Source organism: Giraffa tippelskirchi, chromosome 6 (genome assembly GCF_054371585.1).
Source record: "Giraffa tippelskirchi isolate mGirTip1 chromosome 6, T2T-mGirTip1v1.2.pri, whole genome shotgun sequence".
Taxonomy (NCBI): domain Eukaryota; kingdom Metazoa; phylum Chordata; class Mammalia; order Artiodactyla; family Giraffidae; genus Giraffa; species Giraffa tippelskirchi.
In genome coordinates this window covers 114078742-114100716 of record NC_137280.1, presented here as the reverse complement: position 1 = coordinate 114100716, position 21975 = coordinate 114078742, and the positions used below count along the sequence as shown (strand labels likewise).

General features: G+C 55.2%; 1 protein-coding gene across 8 annotated transcripts; it reads left to right on the top strand.

The window, feature by feature from the left end:
* The first annotated feature begins 425 nt into the window (after positions 1-425).
* Positions 426-20705, top strand: PDLIM7 (PDZ and LIM domain 7). Of its 8 annotated transcripts, XM_081502007.1 has the most exons (14): positions 426-499; positions 1463-1568; positions 5429-5580; positions 5662-5692; positions 6185-6303; positions 6686-6706; positions 6963-7099; positions 7260-7296; positions 8238-8299; positions 8448-8685; positions 9814-9994; positions 19872-19992; positions 20097-20212; positions 20367-20705. In XM_081502007.1, the coding sequence occupies exons 2-14, from the start codon at positions 1473-1475 to the stop codon at positions 20451-20453; spliced, it is 1398 nt and encodes a 465-aa protein (XP_081358133.1). In that variant the 5' UTR covers positions 426-499; positions 1463-1472; the 3' UTR covers positions 20454-20705. The 8 variants fall into 8 exon arrangements, with proteins under 8 accessions (XP_081358133.1, XP_081358135.1, XP_081358139.1 ...); XM_081502009.1 differs by lacking the exon at positions 6185-6303 and having other exon boundaries at positions 6686-6702; XM_081502013.1 differs by lacking the exon at positions 6185-6303.
* The last annotated feature ends 1270 nt before the right edge of the window (positions 20706-21975 follow it).

Below are 21975 nucleotides of genomic sequence, written 5' to 3'. Positions count from 1 at the left end.
GGCAAACTGTGCCTATCTTCACGACGGCCCTGTGAACCGAGTATTATCGTCCCATTTTTCCGAGTTGGAAACTAAGGTTCACAGACGACTCAGATCCAGATCTGTCTGGTTCCCAAGTCGACTTGCTTTTCACTCCGCCAGCTGGAGGCGCAAAGGGCCGGGAAAGCGGAGGGTTAGGCTCCCAGACTAGGTGTGCAGCAGCCGAGACCCCGCCCAGACTCCGTCCAGGCCCCGCCCCACCAACGGGACCAAGGAGGGCTGTGTCTTAGAGCTCAAAGCTAGATGGGACCTGGTGATTGGGTGGGGCGGAAGGATTGGGTGGGGCTTCCCACTGCCCGGGCGACCGCGACATTTGAAGGGGCGGGGCATCTGGCTCCGCCCCCCTACGCGGGCTCAAAGCGGATGGCAGCCGCGGGGGCGGGGTCAGAACTCGGGCGGCGGATCCCAACGCGGCTCTTTGGAGCCCGCCGCGGAGCAGCGCCCCGGCGGGGCCCAGGAGGTACTTGCGACAGCGCGGGGCGTCTCGGGCCGAATCAGGTTGGGGGCAGAGGCCTAATGGGGACCACAGAGGGGGCTAGGGGTCGTAGCCAGCTCTGCACTTCCTCCGGTGGGCCGTCGCCCCTACCCCCGCCCCCGCCTTCCTGCGGCGAAGCCGGCTGCGGCGGGGCTGATTGGCGCCTGCGCCGCTTCCTGCGCCTGGGACTCGGCCAGTGCTTGGGGCCCAGGGGGAAACTGAGTCACGTTGGGATGGTAGCAGTCCTGTGTGGGAGGCACCACCCCCGCTGGGCTGCAGGGTAAATCCGCTTCCTGGCCATGCTTTGGAGCCCCAGCCCCCACCATTCCCCCCAGGGGCCAGGCCCCCGCCCAGAACCCCAGCGCTCCCAGGGGTCCTGCCCTGGCTCTCAGTAGCTTCGACTGGGCTTGGAATGGCTAGGATTCGCTCCAGCCGCCTCCCTCCCCACCCCTCCCCACCCCTCCCCCTCGCGGCCCAAGCCCCCGTGTTCTCTCCGCACAGTGTCAGTTTACACGCCTTATATAGTCCGAGCAGGCTCCAGCCGAGGCCTGCCTGTCGGGACCTGGGGGCGGGGGAGAGGAGCGCCGGCCCTGGACTGGCATTGCTGTCCAGACCAAGGCTCAAGACTGGCTGGGAAGGAGGTCATGCCAAAGTAGTCCTGCGGTACACTCCTGGATGAGAGGAACCTTAAGACTGGATGCGGGCTCCCTTCACCCCCAACCCCCCCCACCCTCCACCCCCGCCCCAGTCCTTTGGGGAAGGGGGGTTGCCCCTGTCTTTCCAAAATGAGTCTGCCAGCGAGCAGCCCAGCCCGACCTAACAGGGTGCCCCGCCTACCCTCCCCCTGGGAGTGCTCAGCATCTACCTGGCGCTAGTCCAAGGCTGGTGTCCAGAGTCGGGCTTGCCTGTGCACCCACCCAGCATCACTCACCTTTTCTCTCCTCTCAGGAGCAGCACTATGGATTCCTTCAAGGTGGTGCTGGAGGGGCCAGCGCCTTGGGGCTTCCGGCTGCAGGGGGGCAAGGACTTCAATGTACCCCTCTCCATCTCCCGGGTGAGCCTAGGTTGAGGGAAGGGTTCCCCTATGGGTCTCTGGGTGCTCAGATCTCTAGCGGGTGGCAGGAGGAGTCTGAGCAGGAATGAGCCGACGTCAGTAGACCAGGAAGTGTCCAGGTCCAGAGCTGTGGGCACCTGCCACAAGGACGCCCAACTTGGTAGATACTAAGAAAGGAGCCCTCAGACTTCCACAGCACTGCACTGCACCTTCGAGGCTCAGGAGTGTGCCCATTCTTCAGGAGGTGAGCCTGAGGTCTCCAAGAAGTGTCCATAAACTGCTTGAGGAGCAATGCTTGGTGCTAGGCCCCTGGGACGGCACTCTGACCGCAGGAGCTCACTTCATCCTCATTGCCACTTAAGGAATAGCAACTGTTATCCTGTTTATTCAGATGAGTTAACTCAAGACTTACTGAAGAGACTCTTCCATCAGTCCCATGGCAAAGCAGGCATGGGGCTTCAAACACAGGGATGGCCTGCAGTGTTTGTGGGTGGATAAGCTTCTCCCCAGCCCAGGTGAGGACTTTTGTCCCATTCAGGATGCAGTAGTCTTTGGGTCTCTAGGGCTCTGACTTCAACTCCTGAGAGCCTGTCCTGGTGGGGGTGGAGCTGGAGGCTGGCTCCTCCCTGTGGCAGGGGGATTGCCTTATAAGCCCAAGAATGCAGCCCCATGCTGGGATAGCCAACTGGTGGCTGGAGTCTGCAGAGCTAAAGAAGGCTGGCCTAGGCCTGGAACCCTGAACCCCATCAGTGGGCCCCTCAGCCAATCACCAGTCTGTGGCTCCTACTGTGGGATCACTTGTGGGACACACGGAACAAAGTGCCTGCGCTGAGAGGGTGAGGCCAGCCCTTGGGTTGGTGTCTGTTGACTGTAGTCTGGGGGTCAGGAGGGGGCGAGGACTTCCTGTCCCCATATCCGCTTGTCCAGAGAGGCCCACCCAGGCTCCTGGTCAGCAGGCAGCTATTGGCATGAAGCCCAGGGCAGGCATAGCCTGGAAGGGTCTAGAGAGCCCAGCTTGAGGGGGCCCCAAAGTAGAGTCTGTTGTAGTTGGGCTTGGTGGCCAGGACCTGCAGGCAGTCACTGTTCCCAGGGACCCTTCCGCGGAGTTTCCTGGAAGCTGCTCTGCCAGCAAGGTAGCTAAGGGCACTGCTCTCCCTACTACATACACCCAGCCAGTACATAATACTCAAGCCTTGCCAGCCCTGGGAACCCATCCTATACTCCTCTTCCTGGGAAAGTGCTGGTCAGTGTGGCTGGGAGCTTGGCTGACCTCTGAGCCTCAGTTTCTTCATTGGTGGGGATGGGCAGCAAAGCAGCCTAAGGGGTGGACTTTCAGATGTGGCCTGTTGGGGGCACTCCAAGCTCGGGCTCTGCTGTCAGCAGCCCCAGCATGTGGGTGGGGCCACTGGCTGAGCCCAGCCCTGGAGTTGGACCTAGGCCCTGGTGGGTGGGAGTGAGGGTGGTCTTTTCTGAGCTGGGCTGGGCCCCCTCCCTCTCTCCTGACCCTAGCATGGAGGAGGAGAGGGAGGGGCTCAGGCTGGCTGTAGGCCCAGGCCTGGGAGATGAGGTAACGTCTGGGACTGGGGGGTTGGGCTGCTCAGTGGAGCCCTCAGGCTGACTCACCCCCTGCTCTGTGTAGTGTCCAGCCCCCTGGCTTTTCCTCTCCTTGGTCCCTTGGGCCTCCTTGCTTTTCTCTCCAGACACACCCCACTCCCCATCCCCAGGTCTCTTCTGCTTCTGTCTCCACCTCTGACCACTCCTCTGTCCCTCCTGTGTCCTCCTGTCCTCCTCATCCCAGAGAAGGAAGGAGTTGCCAGTTCCCCATCCCCTCTCTGGGAGCCAACAGCTCCAGCTCAACTGGAGACCCCCACCTCCATGGGCTTAGCCCACACTTCCCGGGAGCCAGCCCGTGTGGGTAGGGAGTGGCCAGACCAGGTTTCTCTTCTACTGACTCACTATGACCTTGAGTAAGTCACTTCCCCTCAAGGGCATCACTTCCCCATTCCATTATAAGGGGTTGGATTGAACTAGAGGTAAGATAGGGGATCCAAACCCCAAACCCAGCTTGAGGGTCAGAGAATCTTTCCATTCAGAGGGCTGACCTCTGAAGCCCCAGCTCTCAACAATTCCCTGGTGGCTCAGACGGTAAAGAATCTTCCTGCAATGCAGGAGACCTGGGTTCGATCCCTGGGTCGGGAAGACCCCCTGAGAAGGAATGGCAACCCACTCCAGTATTCTTGCCTGCAGAATTTCATGGACAGAGGAGCTACAGTCCATGGGTTAACAGAGTCAGACACAACTGAGGCACTAACACTTTCACTTTACTTTTCTCAACAGAGGTGGCCTAAAAGGGTGGAGCCTTGGAGTCAGGGTCCTGGCCCTGCCTCTTGAGTTGCTAGCTGGGCAACTAGAGGCAAGTTACTTAACCTCTCTGTTTTCCCATGTATAAGATAGGTATATTCCCAGACTCTCCTCCACAGGGTTTTTGGAGGATTCAGTATGTAGTAATACTAGGTACTCGATAAATGTAAACTGCTGTTAGTACTTAGCAGGTAAAGAAAGGGCCACCCAGCTGTCTTACCCTTCTAACTTCTGAAGCACGAGGTAGAGCCATCAAACCAAGCTCTCCCTTCTTGCCCTAGTGCCATCAGTCTCTGGGTCTGGTCCCCCTGCCATCTCTCTGGAACCTCTTACCTCCTCTCCCTGCCTGAACTCCTGAGTATCAGCCCACTTGAGGAGCCTTATGGGGTCACAGGCAGCCTGTACTCCGCAAACCTCCCCAACTCGTGAAGTATGATTCTACCTCCCAGTACTTCCCCACAAGCCGGCTCAAGGCCAAGCCCGTTGCCAGATGGCCAGGCAGCACTGCGGGCTTAGACATACGTACAGCAGTGCTACTTCTGCCTGTGTTGCTGCCACTAGGCTAGAGGACTGGGAGGGCCCAGTTGGGTTCTTCAGGGTCACCTGTATCAAGACCCTGGAAAATACCCCACCCTGGGCCTTGAAACTGGTGCTTCCTAACCTTGAGAACAATTCTTTCAGCACTTGAGGTCTTCATAAGTAATTGGATTCTCTCACACCCTAGGCAGCCCATTCCACTCTCTTTTTGCCAAAGCCCACCACTTCCCAGAAGTCACCTTCATGGTTTCAGCTCATGCTGCTGACCGTTCCTTCCAGCCTGCTATTGCTCCTCAGTTGCCACAGGAACCAGGGATTCCCAACGCAGAGCCCAAAGGATTGTGGGGAGAGGATGATGTGGCAGTCTGGGCTTGGGGGTGACACCCGTATTTACAGCCTGTGAAGCCCCCAGCTGACGCTTTGGGCCCCATTTGGGCACTGATCACTGGGAACCTAGGGGTGATGGGGGATATTTCTGGCGCTCAAAGGGTCCTGGTGGATCCCTGCAAATGGCACCAGGACTGGGTGCTAGGGGTGTAAGAGGTCAGTGAGTGCTCAGGGAGGAACTTGCCACATGCACAAGCCAGAGGGCAGGTCTGGTGGGTGGAATGGCCTGGGCAAGAGGCCAGCAGGGACCTCAAAAGCTTCGGTTGGAGCTGAGACACTTGGGTTTTAGCCTGAAGGTGGCTGCGTGTTGATGTCAGCAGCTTCTGAACCATGAGGAGGGTCGCTGGAGGTGAATGAATGTATTAAGTGGAGTGTTTGAGGTGATGGTGAAGCTCAAGTGAGCCCCACCCCCTCCCAGATGGCTTTAGTATCCAACAGTAGTCCAGAAACACTTTGAATGAAGAGACCCCTGGGTTCTGCGAGCCGGGCAGCTGAGGAAGGGCAGGGTTGGCTGCTGTTTGCCTGAGTTTGGTCTGCAGAGTCTTGACCCTCCATGACCCTCCATCTCTCCATAGCTCACCCCTGGAGGTAAAGCTGCACAGGCCGGCGTGGCCGTGGGTGACTGGGTGCTGAGTATTGATGGCGAGAACGCGGGGGGCCTCACACACATCGAAGCCCAGAACAAGATCCGTGCCTGCGGGGAGCGCCTTAGCCTCAGCCTCAGCAGGTAAGCCTGAGCTGAGCAGCCCTGGCAGGTGGGCGTGCCCTTGGGTGTGGCCCATCATCACCGCTTCCCCTTCTCTTCTAGGGCTCAGCCTACTCAAAGCAAACCGCAGAAGGTAGGGGATGGGCTTGGGATATGTGGGCAGCAGGCAGGGTGGGACTGGACATCCAGGCTCACCTGCCCTCCCTGGTGCAGCCTTGGTACCCCCCCATCCCTGGCCGGGAGTAGAGGGTGGAGGCCGGACCTGAGGAGTCTGGGAATGGGGAGTTGGGCCAGGGACTGCCGCACGGTCAGAGCACCATGCATGTCTGCCTGTCGATCCGCCCGTCCGTCCATCCGTCTGCCTGCCTGCCTCCTTCCCTCTCTCCCGCCGGCCTGTGCTGCAAGCTGCACTAGCCCACACCTCCTCGGACTGCGTGGGCTGAGATTATTGCTCCCAAATGGGCCCCTTGAAACCTGAGTCGCCTCCTCCCCGGAGCCTCAGGCCAGATGTGTGGGGGTAGGGCTGGAGCACCGCTGGCCTCTTCGTGCCAGGGGACGCCCCACTCTTGCCAAATCCCCTGCCTCCTCCTGCCCTGCCCGCCCTCCCCGCTCTGTCTCTGCCCAGGCCCTGGCCCCCGCCGCGGACCCCCCGCGGTACACCTTTGCACCCAGCGCCTCCCTCAACAAGACGGCCCGACCCTTCGGGGCGAACTCGCCCACTGACAGCGCCCCGCAGCAGAATGGGTACGTCTGTCCTGCCCGTCCACGCCATGTCTCCACCGCCGCACGCCCGCCGGCTGCCCGCTGCTGCTGTCTGTGCTGCGCCCCAGCCTGGCCGGAACCGTGCGACAGCGACCCCTGGTGGCTGGGGCGGGTACTGCAGGCACAGGGCCCCACCGAGGGTGTGGCTCCTGCCTTGGGCCGGCCCTCCTGGGGGCTGTGAGCAGGGCAGCGCGCCGCCCCCCACTCGGTGGTAGCCTGGGGTTGGGATTTGATGTCGGCCGACTGAGCCCAGACACTCAGTGCAGCCTTACCCCTGGCTATTCTGACCCCTTGCCATCTTTCTTCCTCCCCTTGTCTATCTCTTTGTACCTTTATCTGTCCATCTGTCTTATTTCCTTCACAGGTGCAGACCCCTGACAAGTCAGTGAGCCCCCTCTGCCTGTCCCTCTCTTCCTTCCTTTTGGCACTCTGGGTGGTGGCCCCTCCCCACCCTGGCTGCCCTCCTTTCACCTTGATTGCCCTCCTCCCCTCTCACTTACCTACCCCACCCCTCACCCAGCAGGGCCCTGGCCTTGCCCACCCCTCTTCCCATCACTATAGCCCACGTGTATCAAGTCCGGGGAGGGGCCGCCCCTGATGCCCACCCCAGCATGAGGTTCTGAGCCACACTCTCCCCACAGACAGCCGCTCCGACCGCTGGTCCCAGATGCCAGCAAGCAGCGGCTGATGGAGGACACAGAGGACTGGCGGCCGAGGCCTGGGACAGGCCAGTCCCGTTCCTTCCGCATCCTCGCCCACCTCACGGGCACCGAGTTCAGTAAGTGCCAGCCCAGGGAAGGGCGGACTCTCCTCCTGGTCCCCAGCCGGACCCAGGCTTAGCTGGAGCCTGCTCCGGCACCCTGTGACCCTCTACCAGGGCTCAGGGCTGGGGTGGCCTTCTGTCTGCTCTTGGTCAATGCCTGCCTCTGCCCTCTCAGTGCAAGACCCGGATGAGGAGCATCTGAAGAAATCAAGGTAACAGGACAAGCTCCAGCCCCTCTTTCTCATTTCCGGCCTCTCCCATTCCAGCCCTGTCTGCTCCTGGCCACCCCTAGCCAGGTTGATCCGTTCTCCTTCCTTCCTTCGGTCCTCCCTCCCTGCCTCCCTTCCATCTCTCCTTCCTTCCACTTGCTCCTCCTTCTCTCTCTGCCCCTCAGGGAAAAGTATGTCCTGGAGCTGCAGAGCCCACGCTACACCCGCCTCCGGGACTGGCACCACCAGCGCTCTGCCCATGTGCTCAACGTGCAGTCGTAGCCTGGTCCTCACCGGCCGGCTGCCCTCTCTGCCTCTTTCTTGCTGTTCCTCCGCCCCAGGGCACCTCCCCTTGGCGCCTCCAGCTTCTGCCTACCTCACCCATCCCTTTTCTGCCCCTGGACTGAGCCTCCTGCTGGCCTGGCCCCAGCTGCCCTCCTGGCACAGGGCCCGGCTCCATCTGACACTGCTGCCTTCACTCTTTGCCCTATGGTACTGCTGTCTGCCAGGCCTGTGCTGGCTTTTTGGGCATGAAAATAAACATTCTCGGCCCTGCTTTCTCTGCCTCTGTTTTCTATCTTCATGGACTTGGTTTGCATTTGGGGTCGGGGGTGTTAGATGGTTCAGATCCAGTGTGGGCCCTGCCAGTCTAGGTCTCAGTGGGTGGGGCTACCCAGCAACAGGGGGCCCTAACATCAGAAGGACCCTCACGAGCGGCCCCAGAAGCGAGAACCCTGCTTCACCTCCCAGCCCTGTGCTACAGACCAGCCAGCTGGAACCTGGCCAGGAGAAGTTGCCCTACCCATCCCTGCCCTGGGGGGACCTGGAGTCCTCTGCTCTCATGCACCCAGGCATCTCTCATGGGGCCATCAGGACCAAGGTTGGGGGGTGGGGCCATGCCAGGAGCCTCGGCCGTGCAGGGCCTTGAATGACAGATCTTACAGCCAGGTGCCCAGGACGGAAGCCCCAACCCCAGCCTCAGCTACACCCCAGGAACCCTGGCCTGGTGAGAGAGTGTGGGCTTGGGCTTGGGGAAGGGTGGGTAATCTCCAGAGGCATGGGGGGCGGGCCCCTCCAAGCTGCCCCGGGCTCTCCCAGCTGTCCTGTGGTGTCCCTGGGCACCCCCATGGAGCCACTTTTCCTGGCCTTGGCAGGCCCTACCACCCCCAGTCCCACGAGCCGCCCACCCTGGGCTGTGGACCCTGCATTTGCTGAGCGGTATGCCCCGGACAAGACCAGCACAGTGCTGACCCGGCACTCGCAGCCAGCCACACCCACGCCTATGCAGAACCGCACCTCCATCGTGCAGGCCGCCGCTGGAGGGGGCCACGGCGGGGGCGGGGGCAGCAACGGCAAGACTCCCGTGTGCCATCAGTGCCACAAGGTCATCCGGTGGGTGCCCCGTTCCTTCCTATGCTGGTCTTTCCTGAACCAGAACTCCAGCCCTGGTGTCTTTCTCACCGCTGCTCATCCCATCTGTCTCCCTACTCATCTCAGCTGCCCTCTGCTCAGCCTCTCTCCAACATCTGCCTTGGTGAAATGGAGGGGGTGCCAACGACACAGCCAAGCTGCAGCCCTAGACTCGCTGCTGTCTGGGCCAGGAAAGGCCTCCCCACTCCCAGCCCCTCTGCCTGTCTCCTTCCTGCTCACTTGGTCTCTCTCTGCTAAGCCTCTTAAGTCCCTCCCTCTCTGCACTGCTCCCCAGGGCCCAGCAGAGTCCCACAGCCCCCCAGAATCAGCTCTGTGTCAGGCCCCAGAGCCTTCCTAGTTCTCATCCCAGGCTCTGCCCTGTCTCAACTCCTGTCAGCTCTTAAGCTCTGGAAAGCACCCCCTCGTTCAGACATCCCCATTTATCTGGGATGGCCAGGTCCCTCTCCAGCCTAGATGGAACAAGCCGGTGGGACAGAGTGCACCAGGCTCAGCTCAAGTGCCCACTGGTCTTCAGGGCTCACAGGTACTCCAGGCCTCCTGTCACCCAGGACACCAACCCCTTGGGTCCAACTTATTAGGCTCCAGTCAGCAGTCCTCACCCAGTGGGGGCTCACCCAGTCCTCACCTTCCTCCCTTTTCTGACACTACCCTTCTTCCTCACCTCCTGTCATCAAAACAGTACAGCTTTTTAAAATATTTAGTTGGCTGCATCTGATCTTAGTTGCAGCACATGGAATCTTAGTCGCAGTGCACGGGCTCTCTAGTTGTGGCGCACAGGCTCAGTTGCCCTGAGGCATGTGGGATGTTAGTTCCTCCACCAGGGATTGAACCCGTATCCCCTGCATTAGGAGGCGGATTGTTAACCACTGCACCATCAGGGAAGTCCCACAACAATGCAGCTTTGTCTTGCTGTGTGATCTTAGTCAAGTCACCTTCCAAACCTGTCTCTTCCCTGTTTGGAGATGAAGAGAACGAACGTTCCCTTCAAGGCTTCGTAATAGGTGTGGGGTAAACCCTGTGGGGTGCTGGCCAGGAACCCTGACTTCATTTGCACCCACTCCTGCTCATTGCACTCTCTTTCCCCTGCAGGGGCCGCTACCTGGTGGCGCTAGGCCATGCGTACCACCCTGAGGAGTTTGTGTGCAGCCAGTGTGGGAAGGTTCTGGAAGAGGGTGGCTTCTTCGAGGAGAAGGGGGCCATCTTCTGCCCACCCTGCTATGATGTGCGCTATGCACCCAGTTGTGCCAAGTGCAAGAAGAAGATCACTGGCGTGAGTGGGGCTGGCAGCTGGCGGGGGACTGGGAAGGCAAGCCTGACTCTTCAGCACTGAGGAGTGTTGAGCAGCTCCTGGGCTGGGGGGCTCTCCCTGCAGGACCCCACTGGAACCTTACCAGTCTCACAATCAGGCTACTATATAGACCTCACTTGACATTAGCCAGGATTGTCTTAACAGGTGACCTAAATCCTACTCTAAAAGGCTCAAGCAGGAGAGAATTGGCGCCAATAATCAGAAAGACTGAGGGATGCTAACTTCTGGCCCAGATGAACGCAGATCCTGAGGTCGTCAGGAGTCTTTCTACCACTTGCCTCTGGTTTCATCTGTGTTGGCTTTGTTCCCAGCATGCTTTTCCCTAGAAAGCGGCAAAGATGCTGCTACATCAGTGGCTCCAGGGTTACATCTCCCCAGGTTAGCACCACAGAGAGAAAGAGAGCACCTCTGTGCCAGCTGATGCATCGAGTCCCAGTGCTGATGCTCGTTAGCCTGGCTTGCTTCACATGCCCATCTCTGAACCAAGCCCTGTGACTCTAGTTGGCCAGGCCTGGGTGATGCCCACCCCTGGAATGGGGTCTGGTGGCCTTGCCTGAACCACAGGACTGGTTCCTTGAAAATAAAACCAGGGTGACATTACCCCAAGAGAGGAGGTAAGTGCTAGTCAGGCCAAAACACGAGATGGCTACTATGTTAGGATTGCATTCAGCTTCAGTAATAGAAAAAACTCCACTATAGAGATTGAAACAGAAGGGGTAGTGTTTACTTCAATTGCAAGAATTCCAAGGGTTGAAGAGCAGCTCCTGGATGGCTTTAGGCTTTTCCTGTGTTTTAGTTCTGAAATCCTTAGCCTTTAGGCTTTTGTCCTCAAGTTTATTGTATCGTGGTTACCAGATGACTGTCAAGCCCCAGGCTCACATTCTTGTTGCAGGTGGGAAGAAGAGGGAAGGAGCAGGCACCTTCTTTTAATGAGATTTTGCCTTTTGACTCTGGAAGAAAAATCAGGAACTTGCCATCTTTATCTCAGTTGTTGGAATTGTTATTGTATGAGCACCTGGGCCAGTGAGGGAAGCTGGCAACTCCAGTATTTTAGCTACTGTTCTCTATAAGAGAGGAAGGCTTTGGGGGTTGTGACTGGCTTTTGAGAGGCTAATGCAGAGTCTGCTGCCCCGAATACGTATGAAAAACGGAGTCTCTAAAGATAGGCTTGAAGGACACAGAACTATTGATTTGCAAAGGCAAAAATTCAGGTTCAAAAACTTGTGATTCAAAATCCTATTCTTGGTAATTCCCTGGTGGTTCAGTGGCTAAGACTCTGCACTCCCAACGCGTGGGGCCTGAGTTCGATTCCTGGTCAGGGAACTAGATCCCCTGTGCCACAACTAAGACCCCATGCAGCCAAATAAATAAAATAAATATCTATATTAAAAACCTATTCCTAAAAAAAAGTCTTCCTACTGAGTCTAAATATGCAGCAGAGCCTGGCCTGGTCTCCTGCAGGGCAACCTAGCTGCCACCTGGAGCTGGGCTTGGGACTTGGGTCAGCACATGTTATGGGCTGAGAGTGATGTCCTATCTACCATCTTCCATTCACTGGGGACAGTGTGGCCCACATTGGGAATACCCTGTGAAGAGACAGGCATGGTCCTGCCCCCAGGAACTCACACAGAGGAAGGGGACTCCAAGAGTGTCAAGGGTGAGCAGCCTAAGGAGAGAGGAGCGTAACAGGCAGGGTGACAAGTTGAGGGGGGTTCAGCTGTGCCTGAGTGGAAACTGAAGTGCAGAGAGAGGCAGAAGCTGCCCAAGGCTGCAGAGCATGAGGGCCAAACCAGACAGCACCAGGCGCTGTGGACTTCCAGCACTCATGCATTTCCCTATTTTTGGATCTATGAGCAGAGCTTCCAGATGTGGCCATAGAGCTCTGTGCATGCATGTGTGCTAAGTCGCTTCAGTCGTGTCTGACTCTGTGACCCTATGGGCTGTTAGCCCACCAGGCTCCTCTGTCCATGGAGACTCTCCAGGCAAGAACACTGAAGTGGGTTGCCATGCCCTCCTCCAGTGGTTTTTTCCCAACCTAGGGATCAAACCCGCGTCTCTTACATCTCCTGCATTGGCAGGAGGGTTCTTTACTACTAGCACCACCTGGGAAGCCCAGAGAGCTCCGTAGTAATGGTCATACTATTGATAATTGCCTTGACCACGAGCGACAGAAAAAATGACAGCTGTTTCTCACCTAAGGAAGTCGAGAGGTGGGCAGTCTGGGACATGCAGGCAGATCCAGGCTCCTGTGTCTTGTTTCTCCATCATCTTAGCATTTATTTACTTACCACCCAAAGTCCAAGATACCTCTTGAGCTTCAGACAAAATTCTATGCTCCAATCGGCTTGCTGTTCAGTTGCTCAGTGGTGTCAAACTCTTTACGACCCTATGGACTGCAGCATGCCAGGTTTTCCTGTCCTTCACCATCTCCCAGAGTTTGCTCAAACTCATGTCCATTGAGTTGGTGATGCCATCCAACTATCTCATCCTCTGTTGTCTGCTTCTCCTGCTTTCAATCTTTCTGAGCATCGGGGTCTTTTCCAATGAGTCAGCTCTTCATATCAGGTGGCCAGAGTATTGGAGCTTCACCCTTAGCATCAATCCTTCCAATGAATATTCAAGGTTGATCTCCTTTAGGATGGACTGGTTGGATCTCCTTGCTGTCCAAGGGACTCTCAAGAGTCTTCCCCAGCACCACAGTTCAAAAGCAGCTCTTCTTTAGCGTTCAGCCTTCTTTATGGTCTAACTCTTACACCTGAACACGACTACTGGAAAACTATAGCTTTGATTATACAGACCTTTGTCGGGAGAGTGATGTCTCTGCTTTTTAATATGCTGTCTAAGTTCATCATAGCTTTTCTACCAAGGAACAAGCACCTGTCTTTTAACAAGCACCTGGCTGCAATCACTGTCCACAGTGATTTTGGAGCCCAGGAAAATAAAATCTATCACTGTTTCCATTTTTTCCCAGTCTATTTGCCATGAAACGATAGGACCGCATGTCATGATCTTAGTTTTTTGAATGTTGAGTTTTAAGCCAGCTTTTTCACTTTCCTCTTTCTCCTTCATCAAGAGGCTCTTGAATTCCTCCTTGCTTTCTGCCATTAGGGTGGTATCATCTGTATATCTGAGGTTGTTGATATTTTCCCAGCAAGCTTGATTTCAGTTTGTGATTTATCCAGCCGAGTATTTTGCATCATGTACTCTGCAAACAAGTTAAATAAGCAGGGTGACAATATACAGCCTTAATGTACTCCTTTCCCAATTTTGAGCCAGTCCATTGTTCCATGTATGGTTCTAACTGTTGCTTCTTGACCTGCATACAGATTTCTCAAGAGGCAGGTCAGGTGGTCTGGTATTCCCATCTCTTTAAGAATTTTCCAGTTTGTTGTGATTCACACAGTCAAAGGCTTTAGCCTTTGTCAATGAAGCAGAAGTAAGATGTTTTTCTGGAATTTTCTTGCTTTTTCTATGATCCAGCAGATGTTGACAATTTGATCACTGGTTCCTCTACTTTTCTAAATCTACCTTGTACATCTGGAAGTTCTTGGTTCACATACTGTTGAAGCCTAGCTTGAAGGATTTTGAGCATTACTTGCTAGTATGTGAAGTGAGCACAATTATGTGGTAGTTTGAACATTCTTTGGCATTGCCCTTCTTTGGGATTGGAATGAAAACTGACCTTTTCCAGTCCTCTGGTCACTGCTGCATTTTCCAAATTTGCTGACATATTGCATGCAGCACTTTAATAGCATCATCTTTTAGGATTTGAAATAGCTCAGCTGGAATTCCATTACTCCATTAGCTTTGTTCATAGTAATGCTTCCTAAGGCCTACTTGACTGTACTCCAGGAGTCTGGCCCTAGATAAGTGACCACACCGTCATGGTTATCCGAGTCATTAAAACCTTTTTTGTACAGTTTGTGTATTCTTGCCATCTCTTCTTAATCTCTTCTGCTTCTGTTAGGTCCTTGCCATTTCTGTCCTGTATTGTGCCCATCTTCACATGAAATGTTCCCTTGGTATCTCTTAATTTTCTTGAAGAGATTTCTAGTCTTTCCCATTCTATTGTTTTCCTCTATTTCTTTGCATTGTTCATTTAAGAAGGCTTTTTTTATCTCTTCCTGCTATTCTTTAGAACTCTGCATTCAGATGGGTATATTTTTCTCCTTTGCCTTTTGCTTCTCTTCTTTTCTCATTAGGAAATTGGAAAAGGAAGAAGGAGTGGAAGGTTCTTGGGAGCCATCTTTAGAAGATAAGTTCAGCTCAGTCACTCAGTTGTGTCCAACTCTTTGCGACCCCATAGACTACAGCACGCCAGGGAAGGACAGCAAACTGTCCTTCAAATCCCGGAGCTTGCTCAAACCCATCGAGTCGGTCGTCCCATTTTCTTCCTGCCCTCAATCTTTTCCAGCTATAGGGTCTTTTCCAATGAGTCAGTTCTTCGCATCAGGTGGGAAAGTATTGGAGTTTCAGCTTCAGCATCAATCCTTCTAATGAATATTCAGGACTGATTTCCTTTTGGACTGGGCTGTGGGTGCCATCCAACCCTTCTGCTTCCATCCCATAGCCCAGAACTCAGTCACATGACATTACTGAGCTGCAAGGGGGGCTGGGAAATACAGTCTGTTTGGTATAGCTGTGTGCCCAGCAAAAAGTGAGGATTCCATCAGTAGACTGGAAGGGGAGAAAGGATATCACAGTTTTGTGTTGTGGGCCATTTTATACGTGTGGGCATCCAGCTTCACAATTATACTATGAAGTCAGTTTGATTATTCTCATCTTAAAGATGAGGAAATTTTGCCCAAGATTACAGTCATTTCCCCACCAGCCTAATCCATACCGTGTTGGACTGTGCTATCAGAATGGGCTGGAACCTAGGACCTTTCTTTTTTTAATTTTATTTATTTATTTATTTTTGGCTGCACTGGGTCTTCATTGCTGTACAGGCTTTTCTCTATTTGCAGCAAGCGGGGGCTACTCTCTAGTTGTGTTATATAAGCTTCTCATTGAGGTGGCTTCTCTTGTTGCGGAGCACAGGCTCACTAGTTGTGGCACACGGGGTTAGTTGGCCTATGGCATGTGGGATCTTCCCAGATCAGGGATTGAACCGGTGTCCCCTGCATTGGCAGACAGAGTCTTAACCACTGGACCACTAGGGAAGTCCCCCCAGAACCTTTCTTAAGCTGGCATCTGGATTTGCTTCCCACAGATCAAGGCCCTTATGTTTTGTTCACTGACAGCCCCGCCTACATTACATCGCATTTTCGTCCTGCCCTGCCCCAGTTCTAGGTGGACAAAGTTATTGCCCAGGCTGCAGATCCAGAGGCAAGGCTCACAGAGCCTGCCTAGCTCCTGGGTCCTAGAGTAAGCCCAGAGTCAGATGGTAAGCCCTGCTCCTGCCCCAGCCCAGTGGTTCCACGTGTGGCCCAGGGGCACTCAGCTTCCCCTCTTGCAGGGGCTGACAGACCACACCCTCCAGCGGGGTTGGTACGGTGTGTGTGCAGGGGGGTGGGCAGGAACCTAACTGTCCCAGTTTACCATGGGCTTCAGGCTCTTAGAGCTCAGAGCATGGGGAAACACAGGACCGTCTGGTTGATTCAGTAGACTTGGAGGGGAACTCTGGGAGATGGGGTGGACACATTAGAGGGGATGTGTTCTAGTCTGGGGACCCTTTGGAGGACTGTTGTCAAGCCTTACCACTCATCACCAGCCCCGTCACTCCGGTGCTTCAGTGACACAGGCAGCTCCATCTTGCCAGTGCAATGTTTCCTTCACCGCAGGACCTTTGCACAGGCTGTACTCTGCTAGAAATACCTTTTAGCACTCTCTTTACCTCATTCCTTCGCATCTGCGACTCAAATAACACTTCCTCAGGGGCACTTTCCCTGATACCCACCCTCCCACCTGGCCAGGCTCCCCACTGTTTGCTTACTACCCTCCAGTCTTTTTGTCCCATCTCTTCTCCAGTGTGAAATTCATGGGCTGGGACCAGGGCTCTTTCTCTCATGTGTAATGCTGTACCTCATATATAGGAACGGCTTCCCTGGTGGCTCAGTTGGTAAAGAGTCTGCCTGCAATGCGTGAGACCTGGGTTTGATCCCTGGGTCAGGAAGATCCCCTGGAGGAGGGCATGACAACCCACTCCAGTATTCTTGCCTGGAGAATTCTATGGACAGAGGAGCCTGGCGGGCTGCAGTCCATGGGGTTGCAAAGAGTCGGACGTGACTGAGCGACTAACACACTAACACATGTATAGAAAGCGGTCACTTAACACTTGAAGGAGTGAATGGAAGTGGCCTCTAAGCTGAACTTAATCATCAGTAGGAATTAGCTTGGACAAGGATCAGGAGAGAGTGCTCCAAGCAGAGGGAACAGCTTGTGTCACAAGGCAACACTCGGGAAGGGTGTGAGATGAGGTGGAATTGAAGGCAGGGGCCATGTTAGGGGTTCCGGAGCTGGGGACTGCTGAGGTCAGATGTGCCTCAGTGCACTTCCCCTAGGGGGAGACAACTCGAGGAGGGGACGGAACCCCTAGGCCTGGGTTAGGGTGATGGGACGGCAGGGGCAGACAGATTAGGAAACTTTGGGCATAAGGTAGACATGGAGAACTGGCTCAGAGACCTGCCTCCCTGCCCACACGCCCACTGGGCCCAGCTCTGGGCTCCCCATGCTCCTGCCGAGACCCTGTCCTGTTGGCCCACAGCCAAGTTCCTTCCCCCAGCCCTTGGTCTTCTCCTTGCAAAGAGGCAACACCCGGCAGTGGGAAGAGCTAACTTTGGAGTGAGCCAGACTTGGGCTCGAAACACATTTCCGTCATCTATTTACTGTGATGTCTAAGATCACTTTCTCTGGACCTTGCTAAAATGGGAGTGGCAGCAACTTCCTGGCCAGGCTGGTTGTGAGGTATATGTGAGAAATGACAGATTTTTTTTTGGACTGTGCCACATGCCTTACGGGATTTTAGTTCCCCAACCACAGATTGAACCTGAACCTTCAGCGGTGAGAGCAGTGAATCCTAACAACTGGACCAGCAGGGAATTCCCTTGACAGTTTCTTTAGTGGGCACGGACAGGCCAGCTGAGAGCTAGGTGCTCCCCACACTTATGTCTTGCTTTGTCCACACTGTTTCTTTCCTTATTATTATTTTTTTAACAGTTTCTATTTAAAATTTTTTTGTTTATTTTTGGCTGTGCTGGGTCTTCGTTGCTGCACAAGAGCCTTCTCTAGTTGCTATAAGCAGGGGCTCCTCTTCGTTGTGGTGCATGGGCCTCTCTGCGATGGCTTCTTTTGCTGCAGAGCATGGGCTCTGGGGCACAGGCTCAGTAATTGCGGCACCTGGGTCTGGCTACCTCTGCAGCACGTGGAATCTTCCTGGACCAGGGATTGAACCTGTGTCTCCTGCATTGGCAGGTGGATTCCTAACCACTGGACCACCAGGGAAGTCTTTTTTCCAAAATTTGTTTATTTATTTATTTTTGGCTGCGCTGGGTCTTCGTTGTTGCACACGGGCTTTCTCTAGTTGCAGTGAGTGGGGGCTGCTCTCTCGTTGTGGTGTGTAGGCTTCTTTTTGCGGATCTTCTCTTGTGGTGGCACACCGGCTCTAGGGCACACAGGCTTCAGTGGCTGCAGCTTGAGGGCTCAGTAGTTGTGGTGCACAGTCTTGGTTGTCCCTTGGCATATGGGATCTTCCTGGACCAGGGATCGAACTCGCGTCCTCTGCATTGGCAGGCAGACTCCTAACCAGACCATGAGAGAAGCCTCTGTTTCATTTTTAAAGTAATAGCCAATATTGAAAAATTGGATTTGACTTAACACCTGGATTTCAACCTGAGCCTTGCAGGCATTCCTGAATGAAGTGGTCAACACCACCCCTGCACACGGAACACATGCTCTCCCATGAAACAGTCCCCACCTTGCCCCACTGTGTATGTGACCTGGTCTTGGCAGGCACCGGGTCTGGTACCCCTGGCCTCAGATGTGGAACCATCCTTATGGCAACCCAGCAAAGCTGGGATCAGGCTCCCAGTTTAAAAGTGAAGGAGCCAAGTGTCATGAGGTAAAGCTGTTGGGCAAGCCACCCAGCTAAGATCTGGCTGAACCCACGATCTGACGTCTCTTGGGGCTCCACACTGCCTTCTGCCTGCTCCGGGTGTGAGAGCTGCTCACCTGGTTATCCCCAGGGAGAGCTCAGCCCACCTGTGGCCTCTGCTCTGTCAGGACTCCAGTAGAGCAGATAACTTAGCTCACGAGCATTCGTGATGCCTACCCATGGGCCAGGCACTATTGGGTTATACCAGCTAACATAACTGTTAATAGTTCATGCCCTCTGGGACTTCATACTAGATCGGGAAGAAGGAGGTGGGGAGCAGACAATAAGCAAAAGACACAAGGGGTAAATTATCTGGTGATATGCTAGTATGGGGGGCTTCCCTGATGGCTCAGATGGTAAAGAATCCACCTGCCTTGCAGAGACCCAGGTTCAATTCATGGGTCAGGAAGATCACCTGGAGCAGGGAATGTCAACCCACTCCAGTATCCTTGCTTGGAGAATTCCATGGACAGAGGAGCCTGGCAGGCTACAGTCCATGGGGTCGTGAAGAGTCAGACACGACTGAGTGGCTAACACACACACACATTAGTACGGGAAGAAAGTGCAGGGTTCAAGCTATTGGAAGCATGGCTTTGGGAAGGGGGGTTGGCATATGAACTGATCGTGTTAGCATGGGCCTCAAGGAGAAGGTGACCTTTGGGCAAAATCTTGAAGGGAGTGAGGGCTGAGCCTAGCAGATATCTGGGCCAAGCAGTCCAGGTAGAGGGGGCAGCTGGTGGGAAGCCCTAAGACGGTGTGTCCGGTGCATCAACCATGGATGAGAGGCCACATGGGGAGAGCAGAGGGACGGAAGCTAGTCTTGCTGGCCTCTGGGCCTTTCCCTGGGCTTTGCCCTTTGCTCAGAGCAATGTGGAGTAGGCAGGGATTCAAGCAGAGGAGAAGCTGGCCCAGCACAGGTTGATATCAGGCTGTCAGGGGCAGAGGAAGGATTGCACAGAAGCCAGTTTTGTGCACTCATCCAGGTCAGAGGTGCCCAAGGCTCACATTCCACATCAGGGAGGCTATGAGAAGTGGCCAGTATCTGGATGCATCTTGAAGGAGAGCCCAGCCAGATTTTGGAGTGGACCCGAAATAAGGGACAAAGCAAGAAATTTGGCCTGTGCAGATGGAGTCACCATCCACTGAGACAGAGACTGCTGTGGGAATGTGCAAGGCCCGGTGTGCAGAGATTAGGAGCAGAATTTCAGACATAGCCACCGGGCTATGAACATAGTGAACAGCCACCGGGCTTCCCTGGTAGCTCAGCTGGCAAAGAATCCACCTGCAATGCAGGCGATCCCAGTTCAATTCCTGAGTTGGGAAGATCACCTGGAGAAGAGATAGGCTACCCACTCCAGTATTCATGGGCTTCCCTGGTGGCTTAGATGGTAAAGAATCCGCCTGCAATGAGGGAGACCTAGTTTCAATCCCTAGGTTAGGAAGAGCCCCTGGAGGAGGTCAGGGCAACCCACTCCAGTATTCCTTGCCTGGAGAATCCCATGGACAGAGGAGCCTGGCAGGCCAAAGTCCATGGGATCTCAAAGAGTTGGACACAACTGAGCGACTAAGCACAGCACAGCACAGTGGACATCCACAGAGGCTCCTTGGGGTTGGAGAAAGTGGGAGCAGTGGGTGTGCAGATAAAACATTTATCTGGAAAGAAAGAGGGCCCCAGCCAGCCTGCCTGTGTCTTGGGCTCTGGAGAGGAGGGTGCCAAGCTGCCAAGTGACTGTTGCTTCCTCCTAGGAGATCATGCACGCCCTGAAGATGACCTGGCATGTGCATTGCTTCACCTGTGCGGCCTGCAAGACACCCATTCGGAACAGGGCCTTCTACATGGAGGAAGGGTCCCCCTACTGCGAGCGAGGTATGGGCTGGGACAGGTGAGAAGGCGGTGCTGGGTGAGGGGCGGGGTGTGGGCAGGGAAGAACCCAAGTCCCCCCCGCACTTTTCTTCTCTCTGTGTCTCCAGACTATGAAAAGATGTTTGGCACAAAATGCCGAGGCTGTGACTTCAAGATCGATGCTGGGGACCGCTTCCTGGAGGCACTGGGCTTCAGCTGGCATGATACGTGCTTCGTGTGCGCAGTGAGTACCCCTCTTCAGACTCAGGCCCTGTCCCCAGAGCCCTGTGTTCTTCACCCGCCTTCCTCCCACCCCTGCCTCTGGGATTCCTAAGCAGTTGGGAAGGGCCCCCTCCTGCTACCCCCACCCCTTGTAACTGCACCCTGGCCGTTCCCAGATATGTCAGATCAACCTGGAAGGAAAGACTTTCTACTCCAAGAAAGACAAGCCCCTTTGCAAGAGCCACGCCTTCTCCCACGTGTGAGCCCCTCCCACCCACTGCTGCCCACCCCAGCCTACCCAACCTGAGGGGTTTGCTGATTCTGGAACCATCGCCCCAGATTTCTGGGTAGGGCTAGCAAAAGTTGCCCCGACCCCGACTCCTGGCCCGAGCCTGGGGTCCCCTGGGCCCCACCCCCTTCACTTCCCCCCACTCCCTCCACCACCTCCACACACTGGTGCTGGCCACACTGGCCCCTGCTCACGTCCAGTGCTACAATAAATCTGTCTCCAGCTGTGTCTGGTGTATGCTTCCCCCTGCGCATCAAGAAAGGTGGGATCTGAGGCCTGTAGCAGAGTGGAGATTAAGTTCTCCAGGGCTGACCGTCCTGGTGGTCCCATGATGGGGACAGGGAAGACTCACGATCAGCAGGAGGAGGCAAAGGGGAATCTCACGTGCTGAGACCAGGACCCACTGAAGTTGGGGGTGCCTGGTCTGGCTTGGCTTGGCAGTCAGAGAAGAGGAGTTGGAGGGGCATCCTCAGGGGTGTAACATGGAAAATGGTACACCCAAGTGAGGGTCCCGACAGGCTGCTGCAATTGTATGCTGCAGGCAAAGAAAGGGGTCTGGAGAAGGCAGCCCCCCAGTCCTGGAAATGCCAGGATGCCTGGAAGTGCCAGGATGAGGAGCTGGGACTGCTTCTTGAGGGCACGGTGGGGAGAGCCAGGCACAGAAGGTTCAGATCTGTGTTGTAGAAAGAGCCCCTGGGAGCCATGAGCTGGGTAAGCGGAAGAAGGGAGCCTGGGAGGAGGGGCAGGGCTCAGGGGAAGGAAGGAGCAACAAGCCACATGGCAGGGACTGGCCCCAGGCCTGTAGCAGAGACTAGGGGATGAGAGGTGAGAAGAGGAAGGACGGCATCTGGAGTATACCAGTCATTCCTCCCCTTATCTCACGCAGCAACCCTGTGGGGTGTCTGCACTTAGTCTCATCTTATAGATGAAAGCTTAGGAGACCTGACCAGAGTTGCACTGCCCCTGAGCCATGAGCCAGACCGGCAGCCAGGCCTGAAGCTGGGCACAGCGTCCTGAGACTGGCTGGCACTGAGCGCCACACTCCAGGGATGCCCCTGCAGAGCTCGCCTCTGCCTGCTGCCTCCAAGTCTGGAGGCTCTGGCAGTGGCCCCATCTTTCCCCAGGGCCTCTTGCATCACATTGGTGCCCTCCACTACCCCGAGGGGACTGTCATTCCTCCTATTCCAGGCTTGAACTGGAGAGGGACTGAGGAGAGGCTCCAAACTAGACCAGGAGAACATGGTGCGCCCGTAGCCACCTGTCCTCCAGGGCTCGCTGTCATGAGGAACTTTATAGCACATCTGAAGTTGTTGGCGTTCTCAACAGGTACTCAGGCCTGTTCCCTTTAAGAGAAGAGCAGGGCCTCTGTATTGTGGCTTCTCAAGGACCCCTGGAGCAGGAGTGTAGGACTTTGCATGTCACTTTCATGATATCTTACCAGAATCTAAAACAGTGCCTATGCCTAGAACACAGTGGATGCCCAATGAATGTTGAAT